This window comes from Protopterus annectens, chromosome 2.part1 (assembly GCF_019279795.1).
Source record: "Protopterus annectens isolate FY-2018-M chromosome 2.part1, PAN1.0, whole genome shotgun sequence".
Lineage (NCBI taxonomy): Eukaryota > Metazoa > Chordata > Ceratodontiformes > Protopteridae > Protopterus > Protopterus annectens.
The window spans coordinates 873,795,736-873,819,795 of NC_056729.1; the positions used below are offsets into that span (position 1 = coordinate 873,795,736).

At 41.7% G+C, this 24,060-nt stretch overlaps 1 protein-coding gene across 1 annotated transcript in view; it reads left to right on the forward strand.

Moving 5' to 3' along the window:
• WDR17 (WD repeat domain 17) overlaps nucleotides 1–24,060 on the forward strand; it is a 1,021,977-nt gene that overhangs the window by 898,563 nt on the left and 99,354 nt on the right. The window contains exon 23 of the mRNA XM_044062517.1: nucleotides 9,335–9,355. Coding sequence (XP_043918452.1) covers nucleotides 9,335–9,355 — 21 coding nt within the window. The remainder of the gene's footprint in view (nucleotides 1–9,334; nucleotides 9,356–24,060) is intronic.

Genomic DNA, 24,060 nt, shown 5'->3' on the forward strand with positions numbered 1-24,060 from the left:
CTTTGTTTTATTTCTGAGTAGGAATTTAGACAGAGAGGGTAATTATAAAAGAGAGTAAGGATATTGGGCAATAAAAAATAAGCAGGAAATGAGGGAGTTGAAATGAACACATTGTAGAAAAGGTGTATTTTTGTTTAAAAAGTGGATGAGTATGACATGCAGTAACAGATAAAACTATCTATAAGAAATTATGAAAGCCTGGACCTGAAATCATAGCTGTTTTCAATATTTCTTTGTTGAAAAGTCATCCTAAAGTTCACATCACATTTTGAGAATGAATGAGATGTCACAGAAAACCAAAGGGCTAGAAATGTTTTTTTTTAAAGATGGAAACACTATCAGAGTGGTATCTAAAACATCAAGATCTGTTTGAAAGAGGTAGAAAGAAAGTTATGGTGAATAACTCTGTTATAAGTCTTATAAATGACAGTCGAGTGGACATTCAAGATGTTCTGTTATGGGAAAAAGTGTAACACATGAGAGGGTAGTACACTAGTGTTCAAAGATGGGGGTTAGCAGAAGAAATCTTCAAATTCTGTCAGATAATCTGGATTTCATTAAGGCTCTTTTCTCAAACATGGGTTAGCACCTTCTCCATTCTAGGGTAAAGAGTGCCATGTTTATTTTGAGTTTTAGGTGGTCAGTGTAAGTACTTGTGGAATTGGGGCTCGAGAAAAATTTCCAGTTTTTAAATAAATGGAAAAGTTCTGTGTTGCGATTATAGCAATACAGTCATTGACTGTAAATAAGAAGCTTTTTATCCCTAACCAGTGTTTTTTTTTTCAACTTAAAATCAGCTGTTTGCTGTTCTTCCATGTAAGTAGACAATTGAGGTCATATAGGATATATTGTTATAGCACTAGAAAAGAGGTAGAAGTTCTAAGGATGTTGAGTTAATCAACGTATATGTTGTGCTTTGAATGGTGGTGCTTATAGGGAAAAAAGTATGCAAAGGTTAGAGTGTCAAGGACTGGGTATTGAAGAACACCTGATGTTAGCAGAAAGTGTAGAAGATACTGATATTTTTTTGGGTCTGAAAGATATCTTACTCAGTTTTTTTTAATACCAGAACTGAACTAGAAAATCAAAGTTAGTGACATGAAAAGGATTTATTAGATGGACATAGTTTTTGTCAATTCTGTAAAAAAGAGCACATGCAAGCAGGAATTGCCCATATTGATGCAGAAGGGGGGTGTGAGAGAGAAAAGGGCAGTCTATGTGCTTCTACCTTTAATGAATAAATGATGATACATTGAAAGAATGCTGCATTTGTAAATGTTGGCTTGTTGATTGGCTTTTTTTTCTACTAACTTGCCAAGGGGTATAGGAGTGGTGGATATAGATAGACAATTCAAATGGTAATTATAAAGGCATCTTTTTGCAGAAAAAGAAAATTGCATTTATACAAGGAGAAGTTATAAAGATGAGAAAAAGGATGAAAGATGAAATCCCTTCACAGATTTAGGATCCATGAATATAGACCATCACTACCTGTTTCACTATACTTAGGATGACTCGCTTTTTTCTGCTTGCCTGCAATAAATCATTTTCAGATGGAAGGATAGGAGATAGGGATCATAGCAGTGAGAAAGACTGTTAAAATAGGAATGCTGGGATTAATAGAGCCCTGTTAAAATTTGTATTTGAAGTATTCTTGGGAAAGGTTTATAAGTTGGTATGAGCTTTACTTCTTGTCAGTGTAATTCAAACCAGAATTTTTGTGAGTTTTAAAATGTTTGGATTTCTTGCCCTTATAAAGGTTATTTCTTTTCTCTCTTTTTTCTTTCTCTCTCTGCCTCTCTATCTCTCTTTGTAGACCTTTTTGACTTATTTTAATCAGTGTATTGATCTATATTTGCTCTTTGTGTTTGTTTGCTTGTTTGTTTAACAGGGTAGTGTACTGATTACAATGGACCTGTTTCGGGCACAACCCATGTGAATGCAAACACAAAGTAGAGAACATGCATATACTAAATTACATTCTTCAAAAAAGAACATTTTACAAGGATGTACAAAGGGTTTTTATGATCTGCAAAAACAAAAATCATCATGTTGTATAAAGAAGGAGGAAAATTCCCTTTGGGTACATTGTTTGGCACAGTGGAGGAAGAAGAAAAGGTTCATGGGAAGTAAGAAGGTCATTACAGGAACAGTAAAGACAAGGAGGTAGGGCAATATGAAAGGGATATAACAGGCTAGGTTATGCATCCTGTCTGTAAACAGTTTTGCTGTCCTTGGTTTTGAAGAGAAACTTTAAATTTTGGTCTAAGTTTAGAATAAAAAGAGAACTCTTTAAAATAGAGGGAAGAGAGTTTCATAGCTTTTGTGCTTGAACCTATAATTTGTACAGTGGAGTTGCGGACTTCTGGGCTAATTTCCAGTTTAGCCTGAATTCATAGTTTATAAGACCTTTTTTGTGGTGAGTTCTGCCAAAAAGTACAGAATATTTCAAGATATATAAGTTTAAATAGAACTGGGCCTAGTAGAACATTTACCCTATGTTTGAGTAGTCATTTTGCTTTAGTGATTACAAATCAGTAATGTTCATGAGTGGGAGAGTTTGTGGTGATACAACATATTTTGTTAGTGAATGTGGACGCATTTGTGTTTAAGACTGTCACAAATGGGGCCTCATATTTAAGATGAGACAACAAGACTCCCTTACATTTTTGCTAATTTTACTCGTTGCCTAACAAATAAGGCTACTTATTTTATTCTACCTTTTTTAAATGTGACTGGATAATTTGCCATGATAAATCTGACCAGCCCTGTCGTGACCCTACCAGGCAGGATGTGATTAACAATATGGCTAGGGCAGGGCCTAGCAACACGTCAGATACTTGTCCACCAATATGATTCATGCTGCTAAAGACTATGCTGCTCATCTGGAACTCAATCTTTGGGCATTGGGAGGCAGTCCACTCCACTCTCCAAATCACCATTATCTGAGATAGAGATCCTAGCTTCTCTGCACGGGGAAACAGCTTCATCCCTAGGCCAGGGTGGTGTGCTAGTTATTGGGGCAGAAATGTAATGAGCTCTAAGAATTTCCACTGCATATGTTCCAGGTATGTATCTATTAGGTTTTAGACTACTGCATACTGGGTAATTGTGCACTGTACTGCACATCGCAAAATGTTGTATCTTTTTACGTAGGAACATCATGGCTTCAAATTAGAAGGCCTCAGTACAAGGTAAGGTCTAACTTCTTATATTCTGCCACTATATGCAGTATTTAACATTCATGCACTGGCATTAATATACTGATGATTGAACCTACATTTGGGCATTTCTGTTTGCTATCTTCATGAGTGACATATTATCCAGCTCCTCCACTGTGAATATAAAACTGCCTCATGCTGGACATGATTCTAACTCTGACAGTGATGATAGTGCTAATTTGGAATGGTCAAGATGCATGGTGTCTGTGTAGGAAACAGGAAATTTGGAATCCAGGTCATCATCCCGGTCAGTGGGCATAGCCTCTATGCCTGTAGAACTCACCCCAGAGACAAAGGTAGACTCATAAAGGCAGTGAGTCACAGACAGGTCTAACCAGGAAAGAATGTCTCTCCCTGTAGCACAGTTTCCTTTGGATGCTGCCAGTTTCACAGAGGGCACAGAGAACAGAGGAAATCAGCATGCTGGTGGCCATAGTTACCAGGAAAGCTGGCATTTCAGTGTCTGTAACCTAGTGTGTACCACAATCATGGAGGTACAGACTGCCAACAATAAAACCTTTCTTGAGATTTTACATGTTTTACAGGGTGTATGAGCTGACCTGATGTGTTACCTACTGGACATGTTCAACAGACAGCTTGGAAGACACAGTTCCTCCTGCACACACAGGACACATACTAAACATGCTTCCTGTCATCACTCCACTTCTGCTCTCCGGTGCTGAGGGACATCATGGGTGGGGGTGGCCTGTGTTAGTCACATACAATGCCATATGCAATGCCACAGCATGTGTGGAGGTGAGTAGGGTCAGACGTGCAATCAAGAAGGTATGGAGTTAATTTTATAGAAATATCTGTGTGGGCCATCACTGTCATTCACACAACACATCTCCCCCTAGGCAAGAGCTTGATAGTACATGTGACCCTATCAGGAGAGGTAGCTCCCATAGGCAGGGGTATGTATGGGATGTATGCATATCTTTTGTGGGTGCACAGGGACTGTGGGTACAAGCTCACCACAGTGCTGCAATGCCTGCTGAGTGTGTGTCCCTGCAGAGAGGCAGACAGACAGACAGACACACACACACACACACACACACACACACACACACCCGCGCATGCATGCACGCACACCTCCAGTACCCACTTCCACACACGTACACAGACATGTAAACATCACCCTCTCCCAGTTTATCTTAGACCACCACTCCAACTATATTACACACACTGTATAAAGTTAATATAAATTAGGTCATCACTTACATATTTTGCTGTAGAAGATGTAGCCTACATCTGATGCATAGTGTGGTCAGTTTATACATGGAAAAGCATAGCCTAGTTGTAAGTCTACATGTATTACTTTTAATGTTCTGTATATGCTTTCATCTGGCCCATAGTTATGAGCCAGCCATTGTTTCTTTGTCATGCCACTGCATACTGTGCCTACTTTCATCTGGCCAGGTCCTCCTCTGCCTCTGCCTCCTCTGCTGTCTCCTCATCATTCTGTCTGCTGCCTGGTTTGGTGGGATATGATCCTCCTACATGAATACTCCCTGCTGCAACTGTTTCATCAGCATTTTGCTATGTAACATGGCACATGCAGAGAATATCTTAGTACATGTGCCAAGGTCATATTTCAGAGAACCTCCAGATATATCCAAGCAGTAAAAGCAAGCCTTTAGCAGACTCAAACATTTGCTTGATGATGATCTGGTTTGAGACAGGTTATTGTTGTAGCCCATGTCTGCCACAGTCTATGCATTTCTGATTTGTGTCTTCAACCATGGATCCAGCACGTATCAGGCATCAGCAATAAGAAGACCCTGGAGAAATTACATTGCATATGTAGAATTCATGAGTGCTTCCTGAGTGGCCTGCAGACACTTTGTAAATTATACCCTTTGCATTACAGACCACCTGATGATTGATGAAATGTTAACCTTTAACCTACCTTCCTCCCAACTCACTAGGTGGGGCCTTTATTTCAAACATTGTTAGCTATTTCCTTCCTTAACTCCATAATTTTATGGCAGTCATTTGCTCCTGAGCCTAGGGCATACAGTACTGGGATATATACATTTTTGCATCACACTACCATATTATTTACCCTTACTGTAATTGAGTATAACACCCCCTTTGGCTTGTATCTGTCCAGACACATGAAACAATTGCAATCCCCACAGGGATACCTTATTAAAAGGATATAAGGCCTAAACAGTATATCCTACACAGAATGATTCAAATCTCTGTCACTATACCCTGTAACCTATAGATGGCTAAGACGTGACCTTTGGCTGATATACAAGGCATCCACTGACTGAATACTGATGGACGTATTGCACATCAGCAATCATAAATGCTCAGTCTGGGGATCTAAAACCTCTTCTGCAACATCAACAGATTGACTTAGAGGGACAGATGTATTACCCAGAGGATACCACTGCTCTGGAAAAGACTTCCCATCCACTTAAAACAAAGTTCATCCCTGTCCATATTCATCTGCAACTTGGATTGATGGATTGATGGATGTATAATAGAAAATTTATCCCAGGATTGACTCCTGTACTACTAACGAACAGAGGCAGCTCCTAAATGCTTTCACTCATGCAATGTTCCCCTTAAATTATCTATAATATAATTTTCTCACTAGCGGTAATATATAATTATTGACCATGGGGTGGGTAAGGCCATTGTAATACAGAATGGAGAAGGTTAATTCAAGTGCCAAAAGGGAAACTGGCTAGGTTTAAACTGGCCTGCCATGGCATCTAACCTAATACTTAGCCATGAACCTATTTGCATCTGCAAAGACCCTAATTTTAATAATTTTTCTCTTTACTATGTCATTGTATGTCCAGTAGCATGCAATGCAAGCTGCTAGGTTGCATGGCATCTACAACTCATGCAGAGTATTTCTGTGAACCATGCACACCCTATGCCTGTCCATTTGTCACACACAGTTGCCAACTGTGACACACAGAATGTTTTTGAATCCCAGGGCATATCATGTGCATATGAAATCAGAGGGACAAGTTGGAGGTCATAAGGTAATTTATTAATGAAAAATGGCCACGCATGGAATACCTTAGTGCAGTGGAGCTTATCTGGAGATGGAAGAACCTGGTTTGGTTTTGCAAAGTCTGTTGGTTAAAAAAGTCATGTGACCAAGTGGAGACATCTGTGCTAATGCCAATTTTAGTAATGCAGTTAAGAAGAAGAGAGTGATTAACAAGGTGAAATGCCTAATTGAGGTTTACAAAAGAGGTAGTAAGGTTGCCTTTTCCAAATGTTTAGTAATATCTCCTCACTGAGAGCCCATAGAAAAGGCATGGTAAGAATAGATGGTATTGTTGCATGCATGTAAAAATTGTCTCTATATAATCTTTCTTAGTAGTTTTTCAAGGGTAGATAAAATAGAAATAGAGTAAAATTGAGATTTTTGTTTTAGGTTTGTGCTATTTTGAAAGAGGTTTGATCAAAACAATTTTCCTGATGCTGGGCTTATTATTTTTAGTTAAAGAGAGACCACAGATGTTGAATGGAAGAAGGAGGGATATTCTTTTTAGCAGACTATTAGCCAGGCGAGTAAGTTAACAGCACTGCTAGGAACGACCAGAGGAATTTCTTCTAAGGGAGCATCAATGTCTTTTGATTTTACTTGTTTAAAATGGTGGAATGAACAATGGAGAGTAATATTGGAGGGTAGAGTGTTGGGAATGACATGGCTTGAGTTGAGACAGAGGATTATAGATATCATAATCTAGTCTCAAGGATTAGATTTTTGGTTCCACAGTGTTCGAGCTGTATCACAGTTTCAATAAGTGTAAACTAGCCATGGTTCCTGGTTTTTTTTTTGTATCTTTGAACTAGTGAGAAGTATTTTATTTAAGGTCAGTAAAATGCTTATAGATATAAAACAGACAGTAACAGTATTAGAAGATCAACTAAGATGTGGAAATTTTATTTAAAGTAAACAAAGTATTACACAAATAACTAAGATGTAGAATTTTTATTTAAAGTAAACAGAACAGGACAAAATGTAATGTGTATGAACTGGTAGGTAAACTTAATATGTAAACAATTTTGATTCCTCAGGTGCATGCACTTTTTCTTGTTTTTAGTTCATTTTATTGCCGTTTTTACTGAAAATTTGTTGTCTTTCACAATTTATTTTTTCAAGTGGTTTTACAAATGTCTTTTTCGGACGAGTCAGAAAAAATGTCTTGGGGCAAGATTCCAAAACATTTCTTTTTGGTTTAAATGCCTTACTCCCATGTAAGCCTGCCCTGATTCCAAAGTAATTGCTCTCAGTGTAAATAATTTACTCTAGTGTAAATCCTATCTATAAAGCAGGCCTACACCAGAGTCAGTGACTTGCAGTAAGAGCCAGTCTTTTGGAAATGGGCACATGGCCAGAGGTGCACAGAAAATTTGAACAAGTGAGAAAAGATTCTCATTTTTCTGAGAGTGGAGATAAGTTATCAACAACCCCCCACCCACACACACATGAAGTATGCATACACACACACACACACACACACACACACACACACACACACACACACACACACACACACACACACACAAACACACATGCACGTTTTGTTTCTCCAGCATAGTGGTTATTTTTCCATGTCATTGTGTGTACTGGTGTATTTCAATGTGTCTGTGTATGTGCTAGAGGCCCTAAGTACTAAACATTAAAAAAAATGTGCAATAGTCATTGATACTGTTGTATTTCCACAGGACAGGGTGGTTACATCTAGAAAAACATGGTAATTTTATGGACAAATTTTGTTTCTCATTCAGCTGTGCTTACTTCTACTCTCTGAGGTACCACTGCATATTTCTCAACTGTCCAGCATTTTTCAGAATGTCCATATTGTTTCTTCATATTTTTGGTCTGCTCCTCATAAAATGTGTAGTTTTCTGAAATATCATTAAGGATTTAAATCGGTAAATAATGACACACATTTGTGTTTTAACCTTCATATCCTTCAAAAATACATGGTAATGTAATACCTGGTATTCTACCCACTTGTAAGTTTATAAGAGCAATATTTAAAATCTGTCATGGATTTTCATCCTTTGTCCCCCCAATTGTTTTTGACTTTGCTCAGAAATCTTGTGCTAAGAGAGGTACCTATGATTTTGAGCTTCTGTATGATGAACACCTGTATAATTGGTACAAGCATTCTCAGGTGATGTTTGTAAGTCAGGAGTGATCTGTTTATTTATTTAGATTATAGATTATGGAAATGTCAGCATGGGGATGACTGGGACGAAAATGGATATAGTGAATGCATGGAGGAACTGAGGAACTGAAGTCCAGGAGAGAGGAGTATACTGGAATGAGGGGAAGGGAGAGAATGGAGGTGTCATTCGAGTTGAAGATAAAGAGTGCAGATATGGCAGTATGTAGAGAGTTCACATATTGCAGTGAGTATCCTGTGAAGCACCACTTACAAACTAAGTATCTTTTAGGTCTTTAATGAATTTAGCTTGCTTGGATTCATTACTGAGGCCTGGACGTATTGAGCTCCATCATTTGGATACATAAACAGTGTATCAGGAGTCCCAATGAGATCTGAACCTAAACATGAGTACAGTAACAATGAGAAGACATCGAGACCATCCGCACACAGAGTATGCAGAAAATGACTTATCCTTTCCGACCTGAAGTATCTATTCTAACCAAGTGTATGTTGTGATGTAGTCTTTGGCTATCTAACCTGCAGTATATCCCTCTGAAATGTGAATCCTCCACTATTGTGCTTATCTACTGAAGAAAACCTAAACAAATGAAAATGAAATAAACACAAATAGATTACTTAGTATTAAAAGTTGGGAAACACATATACCAAATGCTCTGCAGTTAGCATTAAAAGTTCAGAAATTCAGATATAAAATGTTCTGAGGTATGAAAGAAACATTCATGAAAATGATGCATACATAACAGGTGCTTCACCTTCTCAGAAAAGATTGCAGGCTCATTGCCACCTTTCTACTGTACTCATCTTCCAATAATGCATATTTCATTTTTTCTAACTGATTTTTAGTTTGGGCTATGCAGTTAATTTGTAACTTTATATTTTGAGTAAAATTTGAAATGCTTAACATTTACAACTTATTACTACTTTGATGTTTTCTTTTAGCTTTCCATCTCCTGGATACAGGTACAGCGATTTTATTACTTGTAGTTTACGACTCATGCACATGCTCAGCATTTCTTAAGATACTACATCATTATATGTTTTGCTAACAGATACCCAGATTAAAGCAAAACTTCCATGTGTAATTTTCATGTGTAGTACATCCTTCATGAATCTTCTGACATTCCTCTAACAATGTAGCAGCTACATGCTTCTTAAAAAATGCCTTTGATATTGTTTTGAGTGTTTTTTTTTTCAAATATATATATTAGCAGCATAGATTTACAATGGACATATCTTCATACACTATATTATATGACATGAATAGAGGATAAGAGCAAGTAAATGTACATGTAGGAGATAGTCTGGCCAACAAGCAGGTAAATGTAGTACATGTAGGAGATAGTCTGGTCAACAAGCAGGTAAATGTAGTACATGTAGGAGATAGTCTGGTCAACAAGCAGGTAAATGTAGTACATGTAGGAGATAGTCTGGCCAACAAGCAGGTAAATGTAGTACATGTAGGAGATAGTCTGGTCAACAAGCAGGTAAATGTAGTACATGTAGGAGATAGTCTGGCCAACAAGCAGGTAAATGTAGTACATGTAGGAGATAGTCTGGCCAACAAGCAGGTAAATGTAGTACATGTAGGAGATAGTCTGGCCAACAAGCAGGTAAATGTAGTACATGTAGGAGATAGTCTGGTCAACAAGCAGGTAAATGTAGTACATGTAGGAGATAGTCTGGCCAACAAGCAGGTAAATGTAGTACATGTAGGAGATAGTCTGGTCAACAAGCAGGTAAATGTAGTACATGTAGGAGATAGTCTGGACAACAAGCAGTTAAATGTAGTACATGTAGGAGATAGTCTGTTCAACAAGCAGGTAAATGTAGTACATGTAGGAGATAGTCTGGCCAACAAGCAGGTAAATGTAGTACATGTAGGAGATAGTCTGGCCAACAAGCAGTTAAATGTAGTACATGTAGGAGATAGTCTGGTCAACAAGCAGGTAAATGTAGTACATGTAGGAGATAGTCTGGACAACAAGCAGTTAAATGTAGTACATGTAGGAGATAGTCTGTTCAACAAGCAGGTAAATGTAGTACATGTAGGAGATAGTCTGGCCAACAAGCAGGTAAATGTAGTACATGTAGGAGATAGTCTGGCCAACAAGCAGGTAAATGTAGTTGGCTAACAAGCAGGTAAATGTAGTACATGTAGGAGATAGTCTGGCCAACAAGCGGGTAAATGTAGTACATGTAGGAGATAGTCTGGCCAACAAGCAGGTAAATGTAGTACATGTAGGAGATAGTCTGGCCAACAAGCAGTTAAATGTAGTACATGTAGGCGATAGTCTGGCTAACAAGCAGGTAAATGTAGTACATGTAGGAGATAGTCTGGCCAACAAGCAGGTAAATGTAGTACATGTAGGAGATAGTCTGGCCAACAAGCAGGTAAATGTAGTACATGTAGGAGATAGTCTGGCCAAAAAGCAGGTAAATGTAGTACATGTAGGAGATAGTCTGGCCAACAAGCAGTTAAATGTAGTACATGTAGGCGATAGTCTGGCTAACAAGCAGGTAAATGTAGTACATGTAGGAGATAGTCTGGCCAACAAGCAGGTAAATGTAGTACATGTAGGAGATAGTCTGGCCAACAAGCAGGTAAATGTAGTACATGTAGGATATAGTCTGGCCAACAAGCAGGTAAATGTAGTACATGTAGGAGATAGTCTGGCCAACAAGCAGGTAAATGTAGTACATGTAGGAGATAGTCTGGCCAACAAGCAGGTAAATGTAGTACATGGAGGAGATAGTCTGGCCAACAAGCAGGTAAATGTAGTACATGTAGGAGATAGTCTGGCCAACAAGCAGTTAAATGTAGTACATGTAGGAGATAGTCTGGCCAACAAGCAGGTAAATGTAGTACATGAAGGAGATAGTCTGGCCAACAAGCAGGTAAATGTAGTACATGTAGGAGATAGTCTGGCCAACAAGCAGGTAAATGTAGTACATGTAGGAGATAGTCTGGCCAACAAGCAGGTAAATGTAGTACATGTAGGAGATAGTCTGGCCAACAAGCAGGTAAATGTAGTACATGTAGGAGAAAGTCTGGCCAACAAGCAGGTAAATGTAGTACATGTAGGAGATAGTCTGGCCAGCAAGCAGGTAAATGTAGTACATGTAGGAGATAGTCTGGCCAACAAGCAGGTAAATGTAGTACATGTAGGAGATAGTCTGGCCAACAAGCAGGTAAATGTAGTACATGTAGGAGATAGTCTGGCCAGCAAGCAGGTAAATGTAGTACATGTAGGAGATAGTTTGGCCAGCAAGCAGGTAAATGTAGTACATGTAGGAGATAGTCTGGCCAACAAGCAGGTAAATGTAGTACATGTAGGAGATAGTATGGCCAACAAGCAGGTAAATGTAGTACATGTAGGAGATAGTCTGGCTAACAAGCAGGTAAATGTAGTGCATGTAGGAGATAGTCTGGCCAGCAAGCAGGTAAATGTATTACATGTAGGAGATAGTCTGGCCAACAAGCAGGTAAATGTAGTACATGTAGGAGATAGTCTGGCCAACAAGCAGGTAAATGTAGTACATGTAGGAGATAGTCTGGCCAACAAGCAGGTAAATGTAGTATATGTAGGAGATAGTCTGGCCAACAAGCAGGTAAATGTAGTACATGTAGGAGATAGTCTGGCCAACAAGCAGGTAAATGTAGTACATGTAGGAGATAGTCTTGCCAACAAGCAGGTAAATGTAGTACATGTAGGAGATAGTCTGGTCAACAAGCAGGTAAATGTAGTACATGTAGGAGATAGTCTGGCCAACAAGCAGGTAAATGTAGTACATGTAGGAGATAGTCTTGCCAACAAGCAGGTAAATGTAGTACATGTAGGAGATAGTCTGGCCAACAAGCAGGTAAATGTAGTACATGTAGGAGATAGTCTGGCCAGCAAGCAGGTAAATGTAGTACATGTAGGAGATAGTTTGGCCAGCAAGCAGGTAAATGTAGTACATGTAGGAGATAGTCTGGCCAACAAGCAGGTAAATGTAGTACATGTAGGAGATAGTCTGGCCAACAAGCAGGTAAATGTAGTACATGTAGGAGATAGTCTGGCTAACAAGCAGGTAAATGTAGTGCATGTAGGAGATAGTCTGGCCAGCAAGCAGGTAAATGTATTACATGTAGGAGATAGTCTGGCCAACAAGCAGGTAAGTGTAGTACATGTAGGAGATAGTCTGGCCAACAAGCAGGTAAATGTAGTACATGTAGGAGATAGTCTGGCCAACAAGCAGGTAAATGTAGTATATGTAGGAGATAGTCTGGCCAACAAGCAGGTAAATGTAGTACATGTAGGAGATAGTCTGGCCAACAAGCAGGTAAATGTAGTACATGTAGGAGATAGTCTTGCCAACAAGCAGGTAAATGTAGTGCATGTAGGAGATAGTCTGGTCAACAAGCAGGTAAATGTAGTACATGTAGGAGATAGTCTGGCCAACAAGCAGGTAAATGTAGTACATGTAGGAGATAGTCTTGCCAACAAGCAGGTAAATGTAGTACATGTAGGAGATAGTCTGGCCAACAAGCAGGTAAATGTAGTACATGTAGGAGATAGTCTGGTCAACAAGCAGGTAAATGTAGTACATATAGGAGATAGTCTGGCCAACAAGCAGGTAAATGTTGTACATATAGGAGATAGTCTGGCCAACAAGCAGGTAAATGTAGTACATGTAGGAGATATTCTGGCCAACAAGCAGGTAAATGTAGTACATGAAGGAGATAGTCTGGCCAACATTTCAAATGATGATCTGAAACCTTGTTAATTTCTAGAATGCAGGATTAAAAATTATTTTGTCACTAGGAGTGGATATTGGCAAACCCTAACACATGTAAAATGATCTGGTAACAATTATTTAAAAATTGCAAATGTCTACTTCATGCAGAAGATGTGTGAATATTGGAAACTTACAAAGCAGTTTGGGGCTTCAGAATGTAAATGCTGATTCAAAGATTCTTGTGGTGTGTGCAGAGATAAATTTATGATAGAGATGCAAGTAGCAGTTAGGATGATAAGGGACACGTTTAACACAGTTAACAGCTGCCTTCCTATTTGCCAGCACTAATTTTGTTGGAGTTACAACTGGAGCTATCCCAAAGTGCAACAGGAAAACACATAGCCTCAAAAATAATGAAAAGTTGCTTAACAGTTCTTTTCTCATCAATCCTTAGAATCTCTATTTTAGTTTTTCCTCTGTTTTCATTAATTGAAATCAAATATACAGTTGCACACCACAAATTCTGTAGAGATTCACACTCAAAGTATTCCAGTATAGACATATGGAAAAAAAAAACAGAAATAGTAATATAAATTACAATTACCCTTTGTAAAATCTGCAGTAGCAAAAACTAGAATCAAACAAAAAACTGGTAGCCTGTGGAGATCCAGACAGACCCCACACCTGAAGCTTGGGCTGGTAATGTGGCTGTTTTAGGGAGGGAGCTACCCTGTAGCAGTGAGTGTGAAAGTGAGCCACAGCTGCTGGCAGGTACTGATGTTCCAGTAGACAGGGTGATTGCAAGGACAGAGGTGAGTGGTAGTACCCAGGCAGACAGTCAGGCACTGCTGTCAGAAGATACCAGCTTTCCTGTGGAAAGGGAGCTGGGAAGGGTCACAAAGGTAGAGTTGAGATAGCTTTCAGACTCTACCTTATGAGGCTTGAGGAAGGTAGCTAAGGAGGCAACTGATTCTCAAGGAAAAGGGGAGTCTGTATACTGGAACAAAGGGTTACTGTACAGAGAGTGGACCCCTGAGTGAGGGCTTGAGGATGATGTCATACAGCAGTTAGTAGTGCCCACAGCCTATTGTGTGGCACGTCTAGGCATAGCCAGTGTATACTGGAGAAACTTAAATCCATGCTTTTGGCGCTAAGTTATCCCTGCTTATTGATTGCTAGACTGTACCATCAAGTCCTTCATGACAGGGAAGGTAAATATGCACCCATTATTATTAAGGGTTTAAAACAAGATCTGGCTTTATTGGGTGCTGTGGGGTGTGAAGCTGCACAGAGGCAAGACTTTCATTCTGATATGACTTTGAATTATTCTGATTCATAGTTTGATTCATATTCATAGTTTACTACTAGGCTAACTACCCTTATGGGCCATTTTAAGCCTAGCCAATTACCCCATGTCAGAAACAAACCCTGTACCTTGTGTTTCTAAGGTAAGCACCTTAACCATTACGCCAACCTCCCACCTAAGTGAAGCTTGTTGATGATAAGGACGTTCAGAAAATTCTTTGCAATAATTTTTTTTTTTGTTTCAGTGTGATTATAAGTTAAAATCATGGTTTGCATCTCCACCAAGCTTCACTTTTAAAAATAAACCAAACATTAAGAAGATTTTGGAGATGCCAGTTAGTTGACTTTCTGAGACTTTTTCTGACAACAAAATGTGGGTAGTGTAAACAATGTCCTTTTATCAAGATCATTCCAGAGGGTCTATTACATGGGAAAATTCTGGACTTTAAGCCATGAGGTAAATTCAACTGCAACAGTTAGAGGGTGATTTACCTTGCAAAGTGTTTTACTTGCACTCCATTTTATGTTGGCAAGACTAAAAATGCCTTGAACAGAAGGATCTATCAGCACCATTACAGTATTGTGAAGACGGACAATAAGAGTGCTTTGGAAAGACATGCCTCTCTCTGTGCTGGCTTTGTTAGATTCAAATGTCTTGGGCTGAAGCAGATTGTTACAGGTACCTATTGTGGTGACTGGCAGAACTGGTTATTGCAAAGAATGATGCACTGGCAGCTTTTATTTGAATGCTACCATTTCTCCTGGTTTAAATGAAAGTGTGTCTATTGTGAGTGAAATGAAGATAAGAGCTTCCAAACTGCAAAGTTTTTTTTTCTGTGTTTTGAGTGGACTGTATCTTTAAATGCTTAGTTTTCTACAGCCTCTTTTTAGTGGTTGTATCTTGGGGTGTGTAATGATTGAATTTCCTATAAGAAGGGTTCCTTTTCCTGTATGGCATAGATGTCCTTCTATTCTCATGTTGCAGTATTCTCAACACTTGGGTTCTCCTCTCTTGCTACCTGAATGTCTGGCCAGTATATAAAAGCTTGTAGTCACTGCTGGGTACATGGGACATCTGATGTTGGCCTAGGGAATGTGGGTCACAAAAGTAATGTCTGCATGTACCAGACCTCAGATCTTCTCTGCCGCCAGTCGAACATCAGCTGTTCCTGTCATACCGGACATTGGATCAAAAATGATCAGATTAGTACCCGATTGAGGACGTTTGTTTCTTTTGATCACTAAACTGTGTGCAGGTTCAGTTCATCCAGGAAGAGTAAGTGTAGGTGCAGTCATCTTATCCCCCATAAAGACACTTAGGAGCTTGGCCTTTTTTGTTTAGGGATACGCACAGTCATAAGTCCTGCTCCATCTGCCAGGCCTTTGTTCCAAAAATGCTATGCAGCTGTCTGCACACATTGAATATTTACCTCGAGAACTAGCACCTTAAGGGCTTAGCTTTGGGTTATGGAGGGACCATCCTATCAGCCCGTCAAGCCACCTAAGAAAAAGGCCTGAGTTTGTAGCTGCACCTGTACACCTGATGTCCCTCCCATGGCTAACATCAGCCTGGAGGAACACTCGCCTGCCACCGGTATGAGTATAGTGGGTACCAGTTTGGAAGCCACAGAACCCAGCATGGATAGCATGTCCTTGGAGGTAAGGCAGATGTCAGCTTCTGATGGTGAGGGGGAGCCTCGGTTCATACCGGCTAGGCAGAAGTATCCCTCCACTAATTCACGGGCTTCCAAATCCAGGCCCACCATGGCCCATACACCCTCTAGGCCTTCCCTCAAAAGAAATGAAAAAAGGAAACAAGTTTCCCCAGTAATTAAGAGCCAGCCAGACTGGCAGGCCTTTTCTCAAAGCATATTTAATACTTTTATGGCTCTGAGACCTGCTACACTGTTACCCTTCCCTGGGCTTGCTCTTGTAATAAGTTCTAGGTCTCAGGCCTTAGACCCTTCCCAGCCTGAAGTTGAGGAATCCTCTGACTCTTCTTCAGAGGATTCCCTCTCCTATGTTTCACAAATGCCGTCTCCCCTTGGCTACACCTCCCCTGAAGAAGAATCTGCAGAAACCGATTCCCCAGACAAGGACCTTACCTTTGGGGAGTCCATTTCAAAGATGAAGGAGCATTTCAAATGGAATTCCTCTGAAATGACTGAAGTACAGAAGAGGTACTATGAACTTCTTCAGGTGGACTCCCCTGCCCCTTCAGCTATTCCCCCTGTACTAGCTGCATTTATGGATGCTTTCAGTGCAGCATCAATCAACCCAGACCCCTAGCCTCCTGCTCCATGAAGACCTAACAGATTCTACAAGGTCCATGAGGAGGGCAAATTCTTGGGTAAGTGCCCTGCAGCAGACCCTGGCACTGTCTCTGTGTCAGGTGACAAAGCCTCCAAGCTCCTTCCATCCTCCTCACTTCTCCCCACAGACAAAGATAGTAAGGCAATGGAACTCCTTGGGAAAAGGTCTATACTTCATCTACCCTGCCATTTAAGGCAATAAATTACCAAACCCACATGTCCAAGTATGTCCTAGCCCTTTTAGGACAGACCACAAAACTTCTCAGTGAAATTCCACAGTCTCCAGCCAAAGCTCAGTTAAGCTCAGTTATCCAGCCTTATGTCTTTATCTTCATAGGTCACAAGGCACTCCATTAAGTGCAGTTACAATGCAACAGAAGCCTCTGCCAGGTCTGCTGCATCTGCTTATGTGCTTGGGAGATATTCCTGGCTTAGGTTGCAGCCACTTCCTGATGATATTAGGGCAAAACCCTTAGATGCACCCCCGGATAACTCTGCCCTTCTTGGGACAAAGGTGGCAGAAATTTCAAAACTCTGCAACAAAAGTGTAAGGAGTTACACAACCTCAAAAACTTGTTTTTGTCTCCTATCCCCAAATTCCACAGGAATTACCCCTCAAAGACCCAATTCATCAGGAAGAACTCTGCACCCCCTCCTCCTTCTAGAAGCAGAAATAGTGCCAGGGAGCAAGTCACTCCTTCCAGGCCTGCACAAACTCCAGGCCAGAAGCCTCAATTTCATGACAGGGCAGGTAGTCTGTGACTACCTACCATCGTTAAAACAACCCCTTGACTCCACGCCCCTATCCCTAAGGCTCTCCCAGTGCATCCCTGCATGGAAAAACACCATAGACAGGTGGCTCTTATCCATTATTCAAATGGGTTATTTTACGACCTGGAACACAACCCCTTCTTTGAGAGGCATTCAACAGCCCCCCCCCCAAAGAATAACTTCCATTATTTCAACCAGTTATGGACAACCTTATCTCCCAGGGTATAATGCAACCTATGCCTATACCAGAAAGGGGAAGGAGCTTCTACTCAAGACTTTTTCTAGTCCCAAGAAAAGATGGTCCCTGGAGACCAATTTTAGATCTTTCATATCTCAACCTCTTTCTGCAGGTGCCCACATTTTGAATGCTCACTCTGCAGGCCCTCTTCCCCTTGGTCTTTTCTCAAGGGTTCTTGGCCACCTTGGACATCAAGGATGCCTACCTGCCCATCCCAATAAGGCCCAGCTGCAGGAAATATCTGCATTTTTCTGTGGCTTCCTCACATTTTCAGTTCTGTGGCTTGCCCTTCGGACTTTCTACAACACTAAGGGTCTTCACCAAGTGCTTGGCCCTAGTGGTGGCCTTCTGCAGGACCCTAGGGATTTAAATTTTCCCTAACTTAGATGACCTGCTTGTCCAGGCAGACTGCACAAAATCCTTGCAAAGTCATTTAACAACAGTAATTTCACTCCTGCAAGCACTGGGCTTCAAGATAAATTATCCCAAGTCCAATCTGACCCCCTTTCAGGACCAAATTTTCTTGGTGTGCAGGATGTCTTGAAGGCCTTTCTGTCACCTCAAAAGGTGGAAAGTTTAAAGCAGTACCTGCTTACTGTCCTCCAAGCCACAGACTTGACTGCCAGGCAGTACCTCAGACTCCTGGGTCACATGGCATTGACCATCCCCATGAGGAAGCTACAATGGTACCTGAGGTCTATATGGACACAGCACTCTCATCCTCTAGAGTACAAAATCCCTTCCCTTCCTTGCCTGAAAAAAGAGATTTAGTGGTGGGTGGACCAAGTGAGCTGCAACCCAGGACACCCTTACAGCCTCCCCTACCAGTGCAGGAGATGTATACAGATGCCTCAGATCTGGGTTGGGAAGAAGCCATGGGTTCACTAAGAGGCCAGGGCATTTGGCCGGACTCCTTCAGATAGGAACATATCAATGTCAGAGAGATGAGAGCAATTTTGTTGGCCTTAAAGACCTTCCAACATACGCTGAAACAGGGCCCAATAAAACTGTTCACAGACAACATTACAGTTCTGTGGTATGTGAACAAGCAGGTGGGAATGAAATCCTATTTGCTATGCAGACTAGCTCTCCAAGTGTGGGAGGTTGCCACAACACAGGGAATCGCACTTCAGGCTGTGTATATCCCTTCAGAACAGAATACACAGGCAGACACATTGAACAGTTCCATGTCACAGTCCTGTGAATGGATGATCCACAGGGATATGTTCTTCCACATAGTCCACAAATGGGGTATACCTCAGATAGATCTGTTTGTCTCCCCTATGAACAGACAACTTCTGTCTTTTTGCACCAGTCTGCCCAATCCACTGGCAAGGACTACAGATACCTTCTCAGTCTGTTAGAAGGGAATGTTTCTGTATGCATTCCCCCTTCCCACTTCTTCAGAAAGTCCTGCTAAAAAATCAACAGGACAAACCAAAAATCTTGTCAGTGATTCCCTTTTGGCCAAGTGATTCCCTTTTGGCCAAAAGTCCCTTTATTGCACTTGCTTGTTTAAGTTTTGCTTAAAAGTTAAACAACAGGCTAATACACTCAAGTGTACTAGCTTTTGATAGCATTTAGTCGAAAAACACAGCATTTATTGTATTTTCTGCCTATCTGAAAAAAACTTGAAAAAAAAAAAATACTCTTGTTTTTCATACTTTTCTAATAGTTTGTTCCAGTGATCAGATTTTGCTGATCCCTGGGCTTTGTCTTGGTTCCTGTTTTCTCCATTTTCCTTGTTTGGTCAAGGGGTAGTTTCTTTACTCACTAGTGGGAGTAGGGAGTACTGAGCCTGTTTGTCCTCAGAGGAGTGGTTTAAGGCAGTAACTTGTAGTTTATTGGCCATTTTGGGTCATTTCCTGTCTTTTCCAGCCCCCTGCTATAAAGCACGCTTTAGCGCGCATTAGCACGCATTAGCGCGATTTAGCGCGATTCAGCGTGGAGCCGCTACCGTTGCACACTAGGGCAGCGCCGGTTAAGCAGGTTTAAACTATTCGGGCTACCTAAAGTCCACTCTTCAAATTTTCCCTTAAAACTACCTTCCTCGAACTATACTACTGATCTAATCAGCATATCCTATAACTAAAAAGATCATCTCTACTTGACTCCAAGTAGACTATTCTCTATCTGTTAAACCTAGCACTTGCTCCTACAGTACTTACTACCTTGATACGGCAATCTTGTCATAGATAGTACCCCAAAAAGGCAACCCCCCCATTTCTCGGACACCCACGTCCCCCGGAATCTTTTTTAAAGTTTTTTTTGTCTATCCTTCTAGCATGTCGAGGGATCAGTTGCTAGTGTCCTCTCCTGCTCAGCTGGTGAACCTGGGAATATTGAGGCAATGCTACAATTGCCTCATGTACACAGACAGTCCTCTCCTCCTCCCACAAAACACAAATACATGCGAGAGATGCAACTATACGGCCAAACTGGAGGCTGAGCTCTCTCAACATAGGACTGGCAAGACCAGTCAGGAGGAGAAGGTTACCACACACACTATAGACCCAGTCTCACATAGTACCATTACAACCTCAAATCATACACATAAACACACAAAGACATACTCGGAGGCTCTGATCAAAAATCTACCAAAACAGCAGAGGCCACCAAAGCAGACACCCAAACAACCACCACCTCAGAACACAACACCTGCAACACATAGACCTCACAATCAGAGTATCAAACAGTCACAGCCCTTAAGGCCAAACACAATGCCAGACACACTAGTCATTGGTGACTCCATAGTCAGACACACTGGCGTCCGCTCACCAGACTGAGTAAGGAGAAGGTCACAGTAAGCTGCCTGTCGGGCGCTAGAATCCGCCACATAACGCAAGCACTCAGGTCCCTCAACAGCAGGTACAAATATGACTCAGTCATTGTCCACGCTGGTGTAAACGACCTGAGACGTACCTCCTTGGACTACATGAAAAGAGACATTGAGGAGCTCTCTGATTATGTAGCCCAGGCAGGTATGACCCTGACCTTGAGCAGTATCCTACCTTCACCAAGAATGATGCCACAATACAGAGATAAGATGATCAGCTTTAACAATTGGCTTAAACACTGGTGTCATTCAAAGGGGATCCAGTGTCTGTCTGCCTGGGATGACATGCTGGACAAGCCACGCTGCTTCAAGGGACGGCTTGCACCTGTCACCCTGGGATTCGGATATTGGCAAAGGCTCTTGCCACCCCATAGTGCCTTTTTAGGCAAGGCTCAAATTCTAAACCTACCACCCTAGAACACAAAAAGGAAAAAACTAAGGGTAATGCTGCTCAATGCCAGAAGTCTAAATCTCAAAATGCATGCACTCGAGGCCCTTCTCAGTATGGAGAACATCGATGTCTGTGCTGTGACAGAAACCTGGTTCAAGGCTCCTGAGAGTACCCCAGCGCTATCAGGTTTTACCTCATATCATGCGTTCAGGCCCCAAAATCCGGACAATACCAAGAAAGGAGGGGGGGTATCCATATTCATCAAGGACACCCACACCTCAAGACTGGTGGCAATGCACGATGCATCGGAGACCATCCAGGTGCAATTAACCATAGGCAAGACTGCTCTGCAAATTGTAGCATGTTACAGGCCACCCTTACAAACTCAGGAACCTCACATGGCCTTCCTGAAAACACTAGAGGGGATAAATGTATCACCAAACACCATCGTACTAGGTGACTTCAATTATCCTAATATAGACTGGGAACACTACTCAAGCCCAAACACCCTAGCCCAAAAGTTCCTGGAATTCATAAACTCAAATGCCATGGAACAACTAGTCACCATCCCCACAAGAGGAGATAACATACTTGATCTCATCATCACGAACATGGGAGCACAATGTTCAACACCGGAAGTATACCCCTCACTGGTGAGATCAGATCACAAACTAATCTCGCTGGAGGTCCTCATCCCACCCTACCTGAAATAAAAAGACCACAGTAAAGAACTTCTCAAAAGCCGACTTCACACTTGAAGACTAGTGTGGTCTCCTTTAAGGCCCCGAGCGGAAAACAGTACTCAAGCCGCTGAATCACTTACATATGCCTTCTACCAGCACCTACAGGACTGCATGGATAAGGCAATCCCAAGCAAAACAAAGACTCTTTGTACCAAAGGCAAGCGTCCAGTCTGGTGGACCCCAGCCATAAACAAACTCTACAACAAAAGGAGGAAGCTACTACAAGATAGAGCAAAATCCTTAAAAGGTAAGACACCCTTGATCACTATAAGTAAAAACTAAGAGCTCTCATAAAATCATCCAAAGCAAATTTCGAGAGAAAAATAGCTAAAGACTCAAAAGACAATCATAAGGCCTTCTTTAGCTATAAAGTTAGAAACCTGGGAGGAAACTCCCAGATATGCTCAGAACTAGTTCAAAATGATGTGAAGATTACTGATCCTACAGACATTGCCAACATACTGGCTGACAGGTTCAGTGCAAACTTCTCCCCTCCCCAAAAGGAGAGATATCTATACCAAACGATTGCAGCCCCCAAACATCTCCAGCCCAAGTGAGAACTGCTCTCTCCAAAGCAAAAAACACAGCATCCATGGGACCTCATGGTGTCCCCGGCTGTGTGCTCCACGAACTCAATGAGGAATTAAACCCACAGCTAGGACAGCTGTTTAATCAAAGTCTTACCTCTGGATACGTACCCACGGCGTGGCGCACTGCAACTGTGGTCCCACTTCACAAAGGCGGTGCCTCCACCGACCCTGGAAATTACCGGCCCATTAACTTGACAAGCCTTATCTGCAAAGCCATGGAGAGGATCATAATGGACCTCATAAATAAAGACATAGGGAATTTGCAGACTTTGGATCCAACCCAGTTTGGCTTTGTCAAAGGCAGATCATGCCTTTTAAACTTGGTTGACTTTTTGAAACAGTCACCAAAGCCATTGATGAGGAAAGGCAGTCCGTACAGCCTACCTCGATCTGGCTAAGGCCTTCGATACAATACCCCACTCGGGTATCATTGAAAAACTCATCAGCTTAAATGTTAACCCATACATCACAAGATGGGTTGCAAACTGGCTGAGTGACAGAACCCACAGGGTCAGAGTTGCTGGCGCCATGTCAGACTCAAAGCCTGTCACAAGTGGTGTCCCACAGGGCTCAGTCCTGGGCCCACTCTTGTTTGGCATCTACTTTTCCAGTACAAGCAAACACAGGAGGGTTATGGCTGACAAAGTTTGCAGATGACTGCAAACTGGGCGCCATAGTAGAAAACACATCTGACACAGATATCCTTCAGAAGGGTCTCACAGAAATGAATAACTGGTGCCAGAGCCACAGCCTAAAGTTAAATGCCAAAAAATGCATAGTCATACCCTTCGGGAAAAACAAGGTTACCCCTAGCTACCAAATAGGTGGCAATCCACTGAGCACAGAAGAAGTTATCAGGGACCTGGGGACCCAGGTTGATAGTAGTCTGTCATTCGACACCCATGTAGCTAAAGTAGTTAGGAAGACCTTCTACATTGCCCACCTTATCATGAAGGGATTCTCATCTAGATCAAGGGAGGTCATAGTCTCCCTTTACTCATCACTCATCAGACCAATGATTGAGTACAATGCCCCATTCGGAATGTATCTGACCCGACACTTGCAGCAGCTGGAGAGGCCACAAAGTTCCTCACCAAAAGGATAAAGGGTCTCAAAATCTGTCCTATGCTGCCCGACTGAAAGAACTCCAGCTCTATTCAGTCGCCACGCTGCTCAGAGGTGACCTTTGCCTAACATACAAGGCCATGTCAAACCCAGATTTGATGAATATGCTTCACCTCAAAAATCTAGATCCATCAGAGCCACAAGGCGGGAGACTTAAACCTCGACACGGCTATTATTAGGTCGTGCTGGAGGGATAGATTCATCACCCAAAGACTCCCTATACTGTGGAACAAAATCCCGGTACATGTGAGGCAGAGCACCTCGCTGGCCTTGTTCAAGAGAAATCTTGACCAATGGATGGGAGATCGCAGATATACCCCAGGGATTACCTCAGTGTCACTGCTCGACAGAGGCACAGCAAAATAATGGGTATAGTTCCCCATAATAAAGGGGTGGCGTAAGCCACAAAACGATGGGCTAGGCTTGTAAATGCCCTCGGGCAGATAGCCTAGTATGAACCTATGAACCTATGAACCTATGAACACTGGCTCCCCCTCCTTCTACATTTAGCCAGGGGCAATCACCACAAGTTACCTCACAAAGTGGACCTTCTCACACAGGACAAGGGATCCATAACAAACCCACACCTACAATCTCTGAACTTTACCCTGTGGGTGATATAATTCTAATCCCTT